This window comes from Heloderma suspectum, chromosome 5, assembly GCF_057233095.1.
Source record: "Heloderma suspectum isolate Gila_16-S chromosome 5, 16-S_ref, whole genome shotgun sequence".
Taxonomy (NCBI): domain Eukaryota; kingdom Metazoa; phylum Chordata; class Lepidosauria; order Squamata; family Helodermatidae; genus Heloderma; species Heloderma suspectum.
This window is the reverse complement of record NC_139462.1, coordinates 139,643,642-139,663,443: the sequence shown is the minus strand read 5'-3', so window position 1 is coordinate 139,663,443 and position 19,802 is coordinate 139,643,642. Positions and strand designations below refer to the sequence as shown.

The window sequence follows — 19,802 nt, the reverse complement described above, 5'->3', positions numbered from 1 at the left end:
ATAAACCTCCCCAACTCATAAATGGACAGCGCATCATTGTGGGTACTCTTAAGAGATGTTAAGACCAGATCGTCTATCAGTAATTCTAACACATGCCAGGTCTAAAGCTATGCTCTTTTTTAAAATGGCAAAAACCAATATTTTTCATCTTTCAGATGTTCTTAAACTTCAATTGAATATCTGTATCAGTATTCTCACCTGGCGGGATAATAGGCTTGTATCCAGTTGCTGAAAGATGAGGACATGTAACAGACACACATTCTCCTTGATAATTGTAGTCAGAAAGGACTCCTACAGCTTGACAAGGTCCACTGTAATCTACAGCCACACGATCAGAATAGGCAGCACATACATTGCTGTAGGTTTCACCATTATGGCCGCATACCAAATCTACTGATTTGCAGAAGGACTGAAAAAAGGAGCAGAGGAAAACAGCAGTATAGATTTACAATTCCTTGCAAATTTCTGAAACTGACAACACTTGTGTAGAAGCTACACAATTATCTTCCAAAACTGGTTAGTCAATGGGGAAATGGGTGAGATAACCAGATTCAGTGCCCAGTAAAACTGACATCAATATACAGCACAGAAGCAATTACATTTCTTAAATATAGAATACATGAGGTAAAAACAATGCTGTACAGCATTCACACACATGCTGTACAGCATCTTAAGAACTTCTGACAAACTTGTTCTTCCTGATAGCAGTGAATGAAAGTGTATCAGCTGCATATATTCCTGCCTCAAAAACATATTTTATATAATCAAAGGTGGGTTCACACAACCATACATGAGAGCCAGTGTGGTGTAGTGGCAAGAGTGTTGGACTGGGAGCCGGGAGATCCGGGTTCTAGTCCCCACTCGGCCATGGAAGCTCACTGGGTGACTTTGGGCCAGTCACACACTCTCAGCCCAACCTACCTCACAGGGTTGTTGTTGTGAGGATAAAATGGAGAGGAGGAGGATAATGTAAGCCGCCTTGGGTTCCTTGCAAGAGGAAAAAAGGTGGGATACAAATGCAATAATAAATAATAAATTTTGTAGCCTTATGGTGGATATTCATGTGCATCAACTCTTATAACATGCATGTTGCATGCTGTCCCACATTCAGAAGTCTTACAAATCAAGATTCCTGGACCCAGGTTGGCTTGCAATCTAACTATATTATGAACCATCACAAAACCAGGAAGTATGTGGACACTTGCCAGGAGGTGACTTCATTCAGTCACTTCATGGTGGAAAAAGCAGTCATGTAAAACAAAGACTTCACTACTGAAGTTTTCAGGCTGTCACTTTCTTGGCTGGCTCAGCATGGTTTTATTTATTTATTTGTTTGTTTGTTTATTTATTTATTTGTTTATTATTTTATTTCTATACCGCTCAATAGCCGAAGCTCTCTGGGCAGTTTTACAATTCCTTCTTTGCTTATGTAGGATTTGTGAATGCCAGCAGGTCACAATCTTTCAAATTTAAAACAAAGGCTGAACAAAGCAATGACTGGAAATAAAGCCACAAATTATGCTAGAAAGAAAGGAGGGAGAAAGTCTAAGAATCTTCCTAGCATAGTAAATTGCATTCAACTGCAGATTGTCAACCATCTTTCTCCTAGGTAGAATGAACTCTTACATCTTACACATTATAATATTAGCAAACCATAGCATGCAAAAGGGATACATATCTTCATTTATGACTGCATGTACACACTGTAGGGAGCCACAATTGGCCCTTGCACTAATGCATAGCCATGATAAAAGAAGCACAACAGTAATAATAGTAAATCCTCAGAGGGAAAGCAAACAAGATGCCAACATGATGTACCCTATGTGCAGCTGTAGAGAATGCAAGGGAGGAATCAACGTTTGAATGTTACCCCCTATCCCATATAAAATCCTCCTGAAATCTGAGAAGCATTTTACGTGGAGGAGTCTAAAACGTTATACCCAAGCAACAGATAACATTGTCTTCTGCTTCTCTCTTTTAGCTTAAAATCCTTTTAGTCACCAGTACTCTTTGAGGGAAGTCTACATTTGGATTGAGGTAGGAGGCAAGGCGAACAAAAATCCAAGTGAATACCCCACTGATGCTTTCTGTTATTGTGAGCACCTATTACTGTGTTTCACATATGCTATATTCAAATGTTGCCTAGCTTTTAGATACAATTTTTCAGATGTCCATTAGGGAAAAAACTAAGAAAAAATTTAGAATGGATATCTAAATGGAAGCCTATAGTACTCTGAAAAGAATTAGAGCTGCTACATAAATTAGTGGGTAAGCTACCTTTACCTGCAATATACAAATATGAGAGACAAACTCACCTTTTCTGAACATGTGTATAAGCTGGGCTACGTGCAGCTCCCTACAATATGTACAAGTGGTCAAAAAAACAGGTTTGCCCTTCACACTGTACCAGGTACACTGTAGATACATGTATGTATTTGTTATTTTCGCAAATAGTCCTTGGTCTAAACTGAGTAAGAAATATGAAGAGAAAAAACTTGCACATTGCCACAGTAATTTATCTTCTAAGGTCTTAGTACTACCACTACAAAAAAGCAATTTAAGATGGAGGGTTAAGGGAGTGACAGGCATGCTAAACCAATGCATCTAATACCCCAAAGGCTCACAGGGACTGTGCCATCATCTGTGGTGACTAAGAGTTCAGGTTATACAGCCCAAATCAGTGCCTATAGAGTGAATCACCCTGTCTAGAACGTTCAGGTTCTCTCACTTGTTTAAATTTCACACAGAGAAAACTAGGCAGGTGAAGAACGAACGAACCAGATGGGCGGCTAATAACTCTAATTAATTAATTAATATGAGAGAGAGAGAGAGAGAGAGAGAGAGAGAGAGAGAGAGAGAGAATTTTTAACTGGGTCTGTCTTAACAGTGGAACAATAAATACCACAAGTAATGATTTCGAAAGATTACTCCATACCTGACATGGACCTTTGTAGGATACACTTTTTCCTTTTTGGTGCAGAGCACACAGATTGTTATATTCTATATTGTCTGTGTCACAAACAGGATCTTTCAACTGGTCACCACAACTGAATTGTCTGGGCACACATTCATACTGGTTACATCCAAACTTCTCAAAACTGGTTAAGCAAACCTGTGGTTTTGGTATGCATCTGATAAAATAATATTTTCATATTTATGTTGTTGCTTCCAAAAAAGAAAAACAGCAAACTGAACTTATTTCATAAAAAGGAAAACTAACTCTGACTGTCAATTGTAGAAACTACATATGCCAAAAATATCTCAGTTTGTATCCAGCTGCATTGCAAACATAAAACAGATGCAAGTGCAGATTAAAAGGACATCCTTACCCTAGAATTTTTCCTGTTCTTGGAGAGATGAGGGGATTATGACTACATTCAGATGCAACAATACGCCAGGATTCCAGAGAACCCTGGCTTATTGTTGCATCTGAACACAGCCTACATATAAAGTTATGTCTCACCCCCAGGAATCAGGAAGACAGGGCTGAAAAGCTGCATGTTGTGAAGTGGGACCTCTCCTTCCCCTCCCAAGATGGCAGAGCTATTAGCAATAGCAAATTCAACTCAACTAGTTACCTAAAAATGGCAGAATAGGCTGGAAACTAGTTGTTTCAACTGCAAGAAAACTGAGTGGAAATTATGAAAATCTCTTGAAAATGACTCATGTGACTTAGACAAGTGAGGCAGAATGCCCTCTACGAGAATAAAAATTTAGGTAAGGATTTTCTTTGTTCTCCTTATATACAGGATTATACATATGGGAGTCAAAAAGCTGCTAACAAATCCATGCTCAAATACTCAGCCAATGAAATCTAATGCTAATACCCTTCTCCCAAAAGCTGTCTCATTTTGTGGCAAATTGCTTTTTAATTTTTTTTAAATATGTATCTAACACCAAGCAATACCTTGGCAAATACATCATTTATATCAAGGGGGAGGGGACTTTTTCTGCCCAAGGGCAGTATTCCCTCCTGGCTAACCGTCAGGAGTTCTGTGCCAATGATAGGAGGAGACAAAAGCAAAGTGGGTGAGACAAGAGGTGGCAGTGGACACAGTCACCTCACTTACACAGACACATAGCACACCGTGTCAAACCGCATCACAGACACCACAAACGCACAAAGCACATACCAATCAGCTGAGCAGTGGAGGGAAGAGACTGTATGGAGGGGAGGTCTAAACCTCCCTTCCCTGGGATCTCCACTTCTCCCGCTGCTCAACTGTTTCCCAATTGGGAAACACAGTAAACTGGCAATCCAGGAACATTGTGATCTCTTCCTGAATTGACAGCCTGCTTGGATTCCTCTCCATGCACTAAGAAAAGGGAGATGGGGATGGGGAGATAGCGAAGACCTTCCATGAAAGGAACCAGTGAGACCTTGGGGCACTCATGAAGCAGGATGGAGTTCTGGGGTATGAGCTATCCTTAGTCCTTTCATATCGGGGAGAGGGAGAGGAGAGATGGTATCTTTCTCTAGCCCCTCAGTATTATGAGTGGTCACACTTGCTCCCATGTTCCTTTCTCTGGCTGCAAGAACAACAGGAGGAAAAGCCCCCTGAAGAGCTCTTGTGCCTGTCATGGTGGCATGACAGAATAGCTGCATGAATGGGCCACTGGGACAAACTGGTCAGCACAGTTACATGGCAGCCCTGCAATAGTTGAACCTTTGTTAGGACCTTGCAGATTCAGAAAGTGTCTGGAATGTTGAGGCTTGTGTCCCTAAGGTTTAGATTTTGAAAGCCTGTAATCAAATGTAGCTTTAGGTTATGTCACAAAGACCAAGCAAAAAATCTCTCCCTTTAGTATTAGGTGCAGGATTGGATTTGGAGGCTGTCTGACTCACTGTCTCAGTGAGGTCCCACTGGTCAAAACCTCAGTGGGAGTAGAGTAGCAACTTGTTCCTCTGGAACACTCGCAGGCCATATCTCCTGTCCCCAAATTCTGCTTGGCCATGGCACCTAAATGGCACAAGCCCCCAGCCATGTGTAACATTAAGGGAGTACAGGGGGAGGGGGGTTGCTCAGGACGTGATTCCCCTGGCCCTTTCCATGCAACTTGGTATGAAGGGTGTAGGGTATTGAGAAAGCTGGAAGAACTGGTTGCCCAGATTATTTTCCTGAAGATGCTGACTTTTTCCTTCTGAACTTTTTTCACAGAGTGTCTGAAGAGCGCTGCAGAACCCTGCCTCTCTGTCAAAGGCAGTAAGACAACTGAAAAACTGATGGGACCTCAATTTCACAGGAAGTGGCCCTCCTTCCCCAGTCCCAGGAGTCCCTATAGATATGCCATCTTGCCTATGACAGAAGAAAGCCATTTGTTTTCATAACCTTTAAGAAAAATCTTTGTTTCCAGCTAAGGCATTTTTGTTAAAGCCTGGTTTTAAAAGTCCTTTCCACTGAATCTTGCTTTCTGAATCCCAAGTTCCAATAAAAAGCAGGGTGTGACACAAAATAAATGTAATTCTTTATATAATTTAAATTGATACAGTGATCAGCTCTAATCCATTCTTGTCTGTTATTAGAAAATGAGAATTAGGATGTGTAGAAGGTACTTTTCCTAAGCAAGAAAACCTGTCAACCAGAAGTACCTCCCCCAGCCCTGCAAATGTTCTTAAATATTTACCTCTGATTTTTAAGACAAGGATTAGGGTTGCAAGGATCCTTGGATATGCAGGATCCAAATTCAAACTGATTGTCCTCCAGCCCAACACAACGTGCTATACATGCACTTGGATAAGTGCGTCCATTCTGCCCACACACTGGGACAAACTGGTCAGCACAGTTACATGGTAGTCCTGAAAGAGTTAAACCTTTGTTAGGACCTTGCAGATTCACAACGTGGCTGGAATTTTGAGGCCTGTGTCCCTAAAGCAAGCCTGAAATGAATGGCCACAATCCAGCACAGAGCTGAAGCCTGCTGAAATCAAAGGGTTTAAGCACACAACTCTGTGTTCAGAGCATGGCCCTCCTTTTATAAGTATGTTGCAATAGGTTCCTAAAATTCTTATAATTCATCTCTCCTCAGAATTGTGGGTTTGGCTTTTTACATTTAACTACGCCATAAATGTATTTTATTGGGCGCCATACGCAATCTCAGGCAAGCCACTGAATTTTCTTCAACATCAGCCAACTGAATGAAACCCAAGAAAAAAAAGGTCAGAGAGAAGAACCCCCCACCAAACATACTGCATTTCTTTTAACGCTCCTGTTAACAATAAACGTTAACATTTCTTATGACTTGAAAATGCTACCTGTAAACATGTGACGCTCATCATCTGAGCTGTATTCATTTAGACACTGACGAGCAGAGCATATCAAATTCCCAGCAAAACAAGAACAGACATTGCAATCTATATTAAAAGATGTTCCATGGCCTTAAAATAAAAAGAAAGGCATTAATGTGTATATTGTATTTCAAAATGTAACTATGTATACAAATTCATGCATCATTCTTATGAAATACTGGCCTTCCAGACAAATAAAATAATATTTTATGTAGTTATAGCTGATTCAGTCAAACCTCCATGCCTGCCATAAAAGGAAAGTATGAAGATTTAAACATTCATCTGCTTATTTACATTTTGGAAGAAACCTCTTTAGTATTCTTTACCTGCACTGTTTTAGACAACTTAATCACTTTCCATTCTTTAATTTAGATGAAAAACTATAAAATTACTAGTAAATTCTGTTAAAACAGACTGATATAAAGCAACTTTTGCAAAAGTGCATACTATGTACCAGAAAGACTAATTTGTTCTTTAAATGGAACATATTTCTGTGTAAGGGCACAGGATCATAGGCTTAGTTTCTTGCTATGGAGGACTCCAACCAGAATTTGTCTTCAAATCTGCAGGTATCTAAAATCTAAAATGCATCTTCAGGAAGGTAATCTGTTTTTTTCAAACATCTAAACCTGTGACTTCTCAGAGTTAACAACCTGTGATAGTACTTACTTTTTCTTTGACCTCCAACAATACATGACTTTTGGAGGTCAACACAATGCATTTCCATACAGTTTTCTAACAGTCCACTCTGGCCACATGTGCAAATTTTATAGCAACCGACATCTGCAGAGGATGGAACTTGGATGAGTGTACCTTGGCGGACAATAAAATCAGAAGCTTCACCCAACTTGCAGCCTATGTAAAGGAGGCAAGTGTTACTGAATTAAAGGAAGAAGTATGTTCCATAATTGTATTTATTTATTTAGAGTAGCTTCATCCTGTTCCTCAGCCAAAAAGGTTCCCAGAATAGCTTCCAAATAATCAGTAAAAAAAGACAGTTCTTCCCCACAGACTTACAATCTAAAAAACATGACACAGGGAAAAAGGAACAGGGAGGGAAGGCCGGGGGGTGGGGCTGGGGGGTGGATTAAGTATTTCAGCAGGACTGGTGTAATGGCCCTGCTTCCCCTCTCCATCTCCCTTAGTACAGCCTCCTGGAATGGCTGCTGGTGGTGACAGCTGAGGGAGGTGGAGCCTTCATGAGGGAGGCATTTCAGCAGGGTTGGTGGGATAGCCCCGCTTCCCAGTCTCAATGTTTAAGCATATATATAACAACAACGGAGACATATTTACAAAATTACTCTGGGTGCTATTTATCAGTTGACATTCTACTTTAGTTTTGAAAGTCTAAAAGCAACCAGATACAGCCCTTTCTTTGTAGAAAAGTGTGTCTAATAGCAAGAACTGTAAATACTATTTCCCTTTTGAAATCATACCAGCATTGCTATAAAACGCTAAAAATAATTAGGATGACTTACCCTGCACACAACAATAAGGAAGGCAGGGTTCCCCAGGCTGGCACCCCTTTCTGTTTACTTCACACAACTGATTGGCTGCACAAGGATTTGGATTACAGGGGTGTGTAACATCCTCCACAATGTTACCTAACGCACTTGGACCTAAACAACAACAAAGAGTAGGTAGAGTTCATTGTAATTGCTTCAGAAGAAACTGTTTGATTTTTTGAGACAGCATGCCATTTCTGTTTAGAAACTGAACCTGCATACATTTGTTATCATAGAATTAAGGCTGGACCAAAAATCTGAGAAACCAAACTTTTCTGGCTAAACTGGACCAAATTTTGGGGGATGAAAGGGGCAGGTGTGAAATCGCTTACTTTCTTTTGTTTTTCTTCACTGCAACTGCCTGTATTTTGTGTTGTGGTGGAAACAGCAGTAGTATGGCTGGCATTTTCCTCTACAATACTCCTTCTGTATGATACTAGTAACATGTAGAGGAGGGTTCTGGGGGAAAATGGCAGCCCCCACTGGCAGCCCCAATTTTTAAGCACTCCCTCCAAATAATCAAAATAGCCAATTTCACCACCTGCGAAGGGGGGGGGGGTCAGCTCAGCACTTTGAACAGTTTCATGTACTGGTTCATTTCTATTACCTGGGCAACATCTATTTCCAGAGGAGAATGTATTTCTGCCAGCTCAGATGCAAGCATCAAGCTGCCCCGGGGGGGGGGGGGTGACCACAAAAGGAATGATACCAAAGGGGGTAGTTCCTAGGGTGGAGGGGAACCACTCCAAGGGGAGACTGTGAGAGAAGGCCACACCATTTAGTAGTGAAATGAGATGAAGGGCGTGGTTAGTTGATTCCTTAGTGAGAATTATCATTGTTAATGATTCTAGCTGAGAGACAAGAATAAGTTTATTGACTATTATTTTGAAAGCTCTCCTTATTGATGGTGGGGCCTTACCAGATTTCACATGTGGGGCCATTTTATTTTATTTACTTACTCTGTTTGGCCTTTTTTTTATCATAGTGGGGTTTTAGATCACGTGCCTGGGAGGTGGTTCTGACATACACCTTAGGAGGGCTGAGAGGGCCCCTGTCAGTGTAGTTACAGGTAGGGGGAAGTATGAGGGAGAGGACTGATGTGCCAGATGAGGAGAAGAGCTATTAGACATCTTATGCCTATTCCCTCATTGTGAAGAACTGTACAGCTAGCCCTCAGGTTTACTGGTGCTGTTATTAAATGCTGGGTCAATTAACAAAATCTTCCTCATCCATGATTTAATTATGGATGAGGAGGCCAACCTGCTATGTATAATCAAGACCAGGGTTGGGAAGTTGGGAGGAGTTAGTCTCTTCCAGATTTGTCTTCCTGGGTGTTCAGTTTAGGACCAGGGTAGACTAGTAAGCCAGGGAGGGGGAGTTGCTGTTATTTATCCCTCTGTCTCTCCAGGCTTCCTGTCCACTTGAGTGCCAGTCTGGAGTGTTTGTATCCTGCATTGGGCCCCTTGGCATGTGTGCTTTGGGGACCTCCAAAGTTCCATCTTGTGCCCCACTCTGTTCAACATTTACATGGAAACTTGCTGCTGTTTCGATGCCATTTATTTTTGTTAGGGCTTTTTTCCCTTTCTATAGTGATCCCAGCCAACTATGGATCACAGTGATGGCACTATGCTACATATCTAACTAGATTTGACAACCATCTGATTGCATGGGTGATGCTCGCCAATAAGGGATCATGTAATAAACATGATATAATGCTATACAGCCAATCAGATCTGACTACTTATTGACATCTGAGAGTGGATGTAGCTTATTCAGAGCAAAGTCAGTGCTTCCTTAATAGGTAAAACGTTTCTGTCCCTTTTCACAGGAATTCCTAAAAAAACTGCTAAAATGGGAGAAACTTTTGAATGCTAGCAATAAAAAGGGTTGTAAAGATTCCTCCGTGCCCCCCGCATTTTGGTTCAGCTGCAGAAATAAACTACTTTTTAGCAATATTGCAGAACATTTTTTTTTTATTCTAACTCTGAATTACAGGGCTAGTTCTTCAGTACTTACGAATATATGTATCTAAGGGTATGCAAGTCTCCAAGTCATCTGTTGGAGATAAAAGTTCACAAATGCTTTCAGCCATGTGCCCTTCAGGAAATTTGCTTATGTCACCACATTTCTTGAGAATTTCCACACAGTCTGATCTTCAGGAAAATAAAGTATTTACATATTATGTACCCGCACAACACTTGGAACCCAAAAGAAAAATGCATTTGCATAAAAACATAATTTCTCCTACTACATACACAGCCCTACAAAGATGTACTGATTATATGGAAATAAGGGAGATACACACACACACACACACACACCATTCAATAGCATTACAAATTTATATTATATAGTGTGATTTTTAATTTGGCCATCTTTCTTTTGTAAGTATATTGGCAAGAAGCTCACAAAATGAATGAATTTCCTAGCTCAGTTGGTATATTCTGGGATGAAATCACAACCCATAAGTGTCTTGGAATTTTGCAACCCCTCCAAACCATTTAAGGGCCATATAACATAATGAGTGAACTCTGCCATACCACTTTTATTTGAACCCATGATCATGGGGCATGGAAATCCTACTTTCCCCATACTGTGCATTCACTCCCAAGAATATATTGTGTTGCGATTTCTCCAACTTGGCACAGCTCCTCATTTCAGGATTCTGTGCAGTCCCTGACCTAATCCAAAAGGGACAAGCTGAGGGAAATGCATTGACTGAACACGGCAAGAGTATATCCAGTCTCCTTTTATATACATTGTGCAGGGCATCCCTTTAGCCCATGTGACTGTCTGTAGCCCTATTCCTATCCACAGTCATATGGGCTAGATGACGGGTTTACACAAGATACATAAAGGAAGATCAGCAGTTTGGCAGCTCAGGGTCTGTCCAGATTCCTCTTTAACCATATTGATTCAGTGCCAGTGCAGACTCCACAGCTCTTTCAACTAAGACTACACAACTTACTTGGGCACTCCATGACCCCTCAAAATGGAAAAAACCCAAACATTTTCTATAGCAGATGTCCAAAAACTCTATGAAAAATATACGCTATGCTCACCTTATTTGAAAACCTCTGAGGCTCAACGCAGGCATTATGCCAAACCATGATTTGTACTAACCTTAGAAACCAAACCATGGTTTGAGCTTCCAAACATTAACAGAGCTGCTTGTCTGCTTTCATTTTATGTCTTCTCAGAACTCAGCTTCCTAAACTTATATGTTTGCTTCTATTTCCATGGTGCAGCCACCTCTAGAGCTGTAATGATGGCTCTACCAATGGTTTGTTAATGAAGTCATCAGCTAAAACACAGTACCACCAACCACAGTTTGCAGCCCCAGTTCAAACTGTAGTTTCTGATCCTGCTTTATTGGAAGATGATAACCCATGATTTGTCAAGTCATACATCATACATCGTTAAGCCTCCTTGACCATGAAGTCTGGTGTGATGACAATGGATACTTAGAGGGGTTTTCAGCTCAGCTCTAGGATCAAATAGATTTGCAAATATTTTTTGATAGTCAAAAGAAGAGGTAATGCAGTACATTAGGTTATTCTAGTTCCCAGCTTTCGTTTTTGCTTCTTTCATTTTTTAAATAAGACTTTTTACTAGTCTACAAATACCTTAGCTTTCTCTTTCTACATGCATTTACACAAAGAAAAGCTACTACAGCTGAAAGTTTAAAAAACTGCTTACTTGCAAATAATGCTTCCTCTAGATTTACTGTGACAAGGTTTAATCTGCAGCGAACAAGCAATTGCCTTCCACATTTCTGGTTGACATATTTTAATATCAAGAACAGGAATATTTATAAATGGCATCTTAATGCTCCCTTTCTCCCAAAGTTTCATGTCATTCATAGCTCCTTGGTCTGATTGGGCATTACAGCTCCTGAAGAGTTCAGTTGGCCTTCATGGGAAAATGCAATATGGAGTCATGTTGAAGGGAAGAAAAAGTGCTTTTGAATATAACACCAATATATGTACATTTGTAGACATATTATGCAAAACAAAGCCCAGCATTCTCTGGGGAAATGAGTTATAAGAATGCTATGAATCTATTGTAATGCTTAATATGTTTAGAAAAGAACAGTGAAGTAAGCATGTTTAGTCTGCTAATTTAATTAATTTCAATAATGTAATTGTAGTGGGTGAGAAGAATGTTGATGACCAAAACCTGAAATCTCTTCCGTAGAACAATCTGAGCAGGAACACAGACAGTTAATGAGGGAAATGAAAGCAGTAACTAGAAATTTAAATTAAGAATTAAATAAAAATAAAGCATGGAAGAAATTAATCAAGAAATTCAGAAAAAAATCTAAAACTATGTGGAATTTCAAAAAGATTAGATAGAAGCAGTCTGGTGAAATTTCTGGCAGAACAATAGCTAAATCCATACAATTAGATAATGTACAGTTGGAATAGAATCATCATGTAGAACTGAGTCAATTCAGGCTCGCAGATAAGGACTTCCTAGAGATATATTAAGTATCAATCTGCATGTCAAGGATGTGGTGAATTACAAATATTGGGCAGATGAGAAGTTAACCACTGGGGGTCCTCAAGTAGAAATATTGGCAGATATACATCCAGACACCTTGGCAAAGTGAAGGGAATTTAAATTTCTAACACCACAAGTCAGGAATACAAAAACCAAGTATAGATAGGGTACCCTATTTTAACTATATATTATATAGAGGTGAATGGATTACAATTTGGACTACTGAAGAAGCACACCAAATTGAGAGCAATCCAAAATCTGTTGCATTTTATCTAGTACTGGCATGGGCAATACAATGGCTGGGGAGCAGGGATCAAAACTCCCATACGTAGGTGGCATGGCATGTTCAGTATAAAAGTCAGAATAAGGGCCAATATGGCAGAAGATACAAGTCTTCTTCCTCTTCCATTCCTCTGATCCAATAGTGGAAGTCATTTTGCTCTTGGTCTTCCTAAGCAGAAAGCACTATAGACCGCCCCGGAGTCAGTGGAACCTGTGGGTCTATGACTCGATCCCAGTACTGATGGGATCTGGTACACAAATATCCGATCACTCATATCCAGTGATGATGTTGGTAGGGCTGGAACATCTGGTACCTGAAAGGCCAGTAGAGTATCCAAGGCAAAGAGTGACATGGCTGGCACAGGATGATTGTGGCAGCCAGGCACAATCTTCCAGTGCCAAATCCAAGGCCTGGAGTGCCCGCTCCCAGAGGAGGGCTCAAAGTCTGGAAGGTCGGTTCCTATGGGCCTGCCATGTAATGTTCTGGCAATGAGGGCAAGAGTCAATGAGATGGCCCTCTCCAAGGCAGAGGAGACACTAGGCATGCCCATCAATTAGGGGCAATTTGCTCCCACAACAAGAGCACTTTCTAAAACCCGCCCTCAAGGTCAAAGGCCAAGAGCAAAATGAAAGGCAGCCAAAGATGCAAGCAAAGAAAAATGCTAAAGCGATAGGAGTAAGAACACAATAGAAAGAGAATAAAGGAGAGAGAATTAACACCAAAGAAAATAGATATACAACTCAACCCATCTTACTAAGATGGAGAATGCTCCTCACAATACTGTTGCTGTGGTGGTCGAAAATGAATTGAGCAGGAAGAATGGTAGCCATTCCCTTTGAGCATGCGCACTAGGAAAGGAGGGATGGGCTCTTGCCAAAACTTCTCAGCTCTAGAAAGTTCCAAGAGAGGCTCTGCACAGGTGCAGGATACATATGTATCATGATCCATAGACACCACAAAGAAGAAATGAGTGTATTGGCCCCAGGAGTGTAGCCAAATCATTTATAGTGTTAGAGGGGCCGAGAGATCCATAATGCTTGCTTAAGTTCATTACTGGTGCAACTCCCTTGCTAGTGAGCCTCTGAGCATGTGCAGATAAGTCAAAAGGCTGATAACAGCCTTCTCAGAACATTCCTTGCTAATGAGTGCCTAATCAAGCATTCAGAGTGCCTAATCAAGCACTCTGCCTGGGAAGCAAAGTTTGTTTACAGGTGGCTGTGCTTGAGAACCAAACACTTCTAGCCTATGCTGGGAATGAACGCTAGAGGCGCTTGCTGCCATTACGCTGCCTTATTGCCAACATGTAGAGCATAAGACCCATTGTACCCAATGGCTCAGGGAAGGGGTATACAGTGATCTGGAAGGGGTGTACAGTCACACCTTCCCCCTTTGAGCTGATGCAGAGGCAAGGAGCTTTTGCTGGAAACATCCCGCCTTCTGGGCTTTTTAGAGACACTCTGCACATGGACTGGAACTTTGAATTGTCAGAGACTTGCCATGGAAAGTACTGTGAGGCTTTTCATGGCCTTGAGCTATCATTGCTGTGGATTGTGTGTCTGTGTGCTTATAGTCAGCTCAGTGTACGGCAGGCTGAGTGTGATCTATGACTTTTAGACTTCCCTCTGCCAGAACTCATGCAGCGTAGAGTTGCCATTGCAAAAGTGGTGGCCTAGAACTCTGTGCATGTGCAAGTATGCCCTTCCTGTGATTTTGATGGGCCCAGCCAGAGGAGCAATATGATTGCTGGATCTGCTCCATCATGCCTCGCCATGCAAGAAATGTTTTCCAGTCATGGTGTTAGATTTCAATGAAAGTTTGTTGTGTGTATTTTATGATTTGTTAAATACTATGTGGTATTTGTAAAAGTTTTTGCTGTCAGTTGCAACTCCAAATGACACTGAGTGTGCTTTACAGTAAACCCAATGGTTTACAGGGGCAAAGACAAAGACAAATAGAAAGAGACAGAGGCAAGTAGAGAAAGACAGAGAGGAGAAAGTGGCAGACAAAGCAAAAGAGAAAAAAAAGAGGCGATGCAGAACCATAAAGAACGCCCTAGCATTAACTGGGCCGCCCCTAATGGTAGTTATCTGTACAGAAAAAGCGTGGCCGTGGTTGCCCCCAGGGTGAATTGGAAGCAGCTGACTATGCCTGGAGCCTATTCCCTGGGGGTGGAGTAGCCACCATAATATAAGAGTTTTCTAGAAGGCGAAGAAGAAGAGCCTATCCCAAATGTACGTCATTGGAACTAGTATAAGGCAGAATGCTTTAAGTAAGTGAGTTTCTGTTGAAACAATGTCAAACAGCCTAACTTGCAGAGAAAAAAAGTGAAGGGTTAAAGCTGGTGCATGGCACAGAAAGTTTTATGTAGAAAGTTTGAAACACGATCTGCAAGACAGGCAGGTCAGAGAGAAAGAGAAAGATTTATCTTCCCAAACAGGGAGAGGAAGTAATAGCCCACCTCTGGGCTGTATCACAGCGTCAGAGCTCTGTATGTGCAAAGTGAGAAAATACAGTACCTAAGAGGTGGTTTCATGGGTGCTGGTTTTACGGGATCGGGTGGTGGTGGAAGTGAGTGGTTGCACTAATTCTGACTGTTATTGGCTGTTTTATAGCTTTGTGTGCTTGCTCATATGGCTGTCACATTTTAAAGTATACAATTAAGTAGACGTCAACCCCCTGGTGATCAAGTGGCAAAGCAGACTATCGGCCTTTGATCATCTTCTGAGTGTGGAATGTATTGGCCCCAGGAGCGTAGCCAAGTCATTTATAGTGTTAGAGGGGCCTAGAGATCCATAATGCTTGCTCAAGTTCACTATTGGTGCAATTCCCTTGCTAGTAAGCCTCTGAGCATGTGCAGATGAGTCAAATGGCCGATAACAGCCTTCTCAGAACGTTCCTTGCTAATGAGTAGAAAGCCTAATCAAGCACTCTGCCTAGGGAGTGAAGTTTGTTTACAGATGGCTGTGCTTGAGAACCAAACACTTCTAGCCTATGCTGGGAATGAACACTAGGGGTGCTTGCTGCTGTTATGCTGCCTTTTTGCCAACACGTAGAGTATAAGACCCATTGTACCCAATGGCTCAAGGTTCAGAGAAGCTGTCTGATCTAGGGGTATACAAAACCCCACTCGCATGGGTCCGCAGGGGGTCTGCTGGGGGGGGGAGGCAATCCATTCCTCCCCCCCCCAGAATCCTCCCTGGCCAGCGCCGCTCCACTGCAACTCCACCGAGCCACCAGCTGGGCCCATCCACAGCCGGACCTCCGTCCGCTGCCGGGCTGCTGCGGCCATTTGCGTCCCCCCTGTAGCCAAGATAGGCTATGCAAATACTTATGTAGCCTATCACAGCAAAGAGCAGGGACGCAAATGGCATAGAGGATGCCATTTGCGTCCCTGCTCTTTGCCGTGATAGGCTACATAAGTATTTACGTAGCCTATCACAGCTAAAGCGGGGACGCAAATGGCATCCCCTACACAGGACGCCATTTGCAGCTGCACACCGGAGCAGGAGACTATAACGGCCGGATCCAGACCTGCCCGAGGCAGGTGGGATCCGGTCCACAGGACTTCGCAGGGTGGCGGGGGGAGCAGTCCATTCCGCCATGGACTCCGGGGGGCCGGATTCTCACTGAAGTCCATGGTGGAATTCTCTGCCATCCCTAGTCTGACCCAACCACTGGGTATGCCTGTGTGCAGTAACTTACCCAATAAAGTACTCCTTGTAAGTAAACCTTTGAGTCTGATTTATCACTATCTTGGCACTTCTAACCTAAGAGTTCAACGCCCACTGCAGGGGCAATACAGTGAGTTATAAAGAAAGAAGGAAATTATTGATAAAGTTAGAAGAACAACATAAAAGGGACTATTCAATAATATATACAGGATGAGCAGTTAGAGAGCTAGGAAAAAAGTGGACAGAGCTGACACTGAACAAGCAGAGAGCACTGGCCTTTAAAAAACAAATATATTTTGGAAAAGGAACAAAACAAGATAATTAATTAGCTTGGTGACTAGCAAAAAAAAAATAGGATCCCAATTTACTACCTATGGTTATTAACACCTCTGGCCAATTGACTAACAATTTAGAAGAAGGTGAAGAAGAATTCTAAACATTTTATAATGAAATGTGGGAAACTTTGATTACAAGTGAAGAATAAAAGGTTTTATTCACAAAGGATAATGATTTAATTTAAACAAATTGGGAAGGACACAGACATTTAAATGAAGTGGTATCAATATACCAGAACAGAAATGGAATACAATCTGCCAGTTGGTGAAGAAGACGTCATTACGTTTATCAGTACAGGAAGCCCAATATTGTTTTAATGGTATTTAATGCCTGTTTGGCAAGTCCTGCCTCATTCACAGAGTTTTATGGGGAGTCCAGATACTGTCTTCTACTCATAACTCTCTCACATTTTTCCACTGCTTCTTCCATCTTTTTTCTTATCACATTCGTTATGGACAAAAAAGTATGGAACAGCTGCACAATGTCTTTTAATTAGTAGCACTAAGATCTCTATCAGGAATCACCCTAAGTATTATGAAATCTTTAATACTGAATGTATTAATTTAAGCAAATGTAGTGTGGGCACATATTGAAAAATCCACAACCCCTCAATAAGGGAGTGGCTACTAAAATACAATACATAGAAGGAGCAGCAGTCATCAATTAGTACTGCTGGAAAATGGACATGGTTTAGAGCAGGGGTGGGCAACTTGTGGCCCTCCAGATATTTTGGCCTACAATGCCCATCAGCCTTAGTCAGAATAATCAATAATGAGGGATTATGGGAGTTGTAGACCAAAACATCTGGAGGGTCATATGTTGCCCATCCCTGGTTTATAGACTATTGGAACGTAGATTGTGGAAACAGAAGCCTGGACAGGAATTTATTAATCAAAGTGGTGCAATCTGTAAAACTTTTATTTGTTGTATTAATGTTGTTTTTAATAATGATGATGATGATGATAACAATAATAATGTAAAATAGCCCCTGAAAATCTAAAAGAAACACATAATCAGAAATGATGGCATAGCACAAAATATATAGTCACCACTATCCAAGCTCCATGACATTTTGATGTATACATGGAATTCTCAATCACAAGGAATGCACAGAATGCATAATGACTTAGGAGGCTCTGGGATTGGAAGAGGAACCAACTCTATCTTCCCAATCCCCAAAATAGTGTCCTTCAGCATCCACACATGAAAGGGAAAAAAACCCTTTAAATCTTACAAGCCCCAGCAACCATATCAGATCCTACTAATTATACATTTCACTCAAAGACAAAACATTCTGTATAAAATATTGAGTGTACCTTTCCTACCTGTTATTAAAATTAGTGCAGTAAGTAAGATTTCTACAGCCCAGCTGACAAGGTTCACGTACATCTGCTAAACAGGTCAACATGGAAACTTCGACTGGGTTATACTCACAAAAACGATCAAATTCTTGCCAGCTCTGTGTATTGCCCCAGCTGCTGCTATAAAGTTTAGTGCATAAATCTCTATGGAAACAAACACACAATCAAATCAAATCAAATCAAATCAAATCAAAATATTTTGTAAGTTTGGATAACAATGTTTAGGATACAACTCATAAGATTTAGTGCCCCAAGTTTTCCTATACTGGAAAGGGGAATATGTGCACATTGCAGAAGATGCATAAATGAAGGAATGTGTGGAATCTTTTAGCACATGTGTGTGGGGAGCCATATCCAACAGGTGAAGAGATTTTGAAATATGATTATCAGAGAGAGGTTGTCAGCAATCTTTTACACACTTACTTGGGAGTTAAGTTCCACTGACCACAGGGGGCCTTACTTCTGTGTAAACATGCTTAGAGTCATACTGCTTTCTTATTTATTAGGCAATATATAAATGAAAGAGCCTGTTACAATTCTTCCTAGGTCACTGAATGTAATTGATGATGCTTTAAATCTTCTTGTTGCAGAAAAGTAAGGGTTGACTAGACACTGGAACCTTAGTAGAGCACCATCTCAGAAAAAAAAAAAAAGATAAGGTTGTGGAGATGGAAAAATTAACCTCTATCTGATGTCTTGGCAATTAAACATCAACTTGCAAAGGGTAATTAACTTCTGAAATAGTCATCATCAACATTTACAAATGTGTTCTTACATATTCTCACTTCCTTAATAGGGAAGACACAAAATACATGGAATGTACTGTTTTACTTCTTCCTTATTATTGGTTTATAATTTCAATTAAAAAACTAAAAAAGTGAAGCACTTTTTAAGCTAGCACTTTTTTGAACTGCATGAAAAAGGGGAGGTGGGGAGAGATGATGTGCAACTAATTTCATTATCCTGAAAATAATGTTATAGTTGACATATGGGTGGCTCATTTTACATAAGACCATGGGGAAGGGACAAGGCATCCTCTCCACACACACTGCTCCACGTTCACCCTCACAAAATATTCATGGACTTCCCTGATATAGGCCAAATCGCAGAACTTTCTAATAGTGTAAGTTGAACAAACAAAACAAACAAATCAGTGACAAGTATTCATGTAAACATTAACAAATGGAAGGTTGGAAATAAAAAGACAAGATTTTCTTTCACAAGAGCCTGTAAGAGTTAGAAAAAGAGGAAAATATACTGACCTACATGTGGAAGTATTTGCTTTGGAACAGCAGTGCAACTTAGCGCCATCCATGCCCGTTGAAGGTGGAGGATGTAGAGTGACTCCAGGGTGAACAGATCTTGAGCTCTCCAAGAAGCATTGCCAGAGAGGATCCTGTGGAAGAGGCATCGTTTTACAGCTTTCAATAAGTCCATCCACAATTTCAAGTTCTGTTTTCATTGACATCAGAATCCTTTTACAAGCTGTTTGGCAGGCATAATCTTCTGCTCTATCACAGCAGTATAAACCTAAGTAGCGAAGAAAACATACATACCGTTACCTATCATCTAATTGTGTTTATGGAACACTATCAAATCATCACATTTTAAAAAATCACAGTGCAATTAAATAAAATCAATAGAAATGAACAAAGGAATATTCCTTATACCAAGTGAGACCATTGGTCCATTTAGCTCAGTACTGTCTACACTGACTGGCAGCAGTTCTCAAGGGTTTCATCCAGGAGTCTTTCCCAGTCCTGCCTCAGGATCCCAGGGGCTGAACCTGGGACCCTTGCATGCAAAGCACTACCACTTAGCTACAAAGTTTCCCATAGGAGAAACGGGTTATTTATT

General features: G+C 41.0%; 1 protein-coding gene across 7 annotated transcripts in view; it reads right to left on the bottom strand.

Annotated features, from left to right (window-relative positions):
• The window catches only part of RECK (reversion inducing cysteine rich protein with kazal motifs), a 63,156-nt gene that overhangs the window by 15,301 nt on the left and 28,053 nt on the right, over positions 1 to 19,802 (bottom strand). For 6 of the 7 annotated variants that reach the window (XR_014792255.1, XM_084857620.1, XM_084857617.1 and 3 more), the window contains 10 exons: positions 19,208 to 19,475; positions 17,910 to 18,089; positions 11,491 to 11,703; positions 9,808 to 9,944; positions 7,765 to 7,905; positions 6,956 to 7,141; positions 6,254 to 6,376; positions 5,626 to 5,797; positions 2,936 to 3,131; positions 199 to 409 (listed from right to left, as the gene is read on the bottom strand). Coding sequence is in view for 6 of the 7 variants with exons in the window: in XM_084857620.1 (XP_084713746.1) it covers positions 199 to 409; positions 2,936 to 3,131; positions 5,626 to 5,797; positions 6,254 to 6,376; positions 6,956 to 7,141; positions 7,765 to 7,905; positions 9,808 to 9,944; positions 11,491 to 11,703; positions 17,910 to 18,089; positions 19,208 to 19,475 (1,827 nt within the window). In the remaining variant the exon portion in view is untranslated. The remainder of the gene's footprint in view (positions 1 to 198; positions 410 to 2,935; positions 3,132 to 5,625; positions 5,798 to 6,253; positions 6,377 to 6,955; positions 7,142 to 7,764; positions 7,906 to 9,807; positions 9,945 to 11,490; positions 11,704 to 17,909; positions 18,090 to 19,207; positions 19,476 to 19,802) is intronic. The other variant, XM_084857621.1, reaches the window with a different exon arrangement.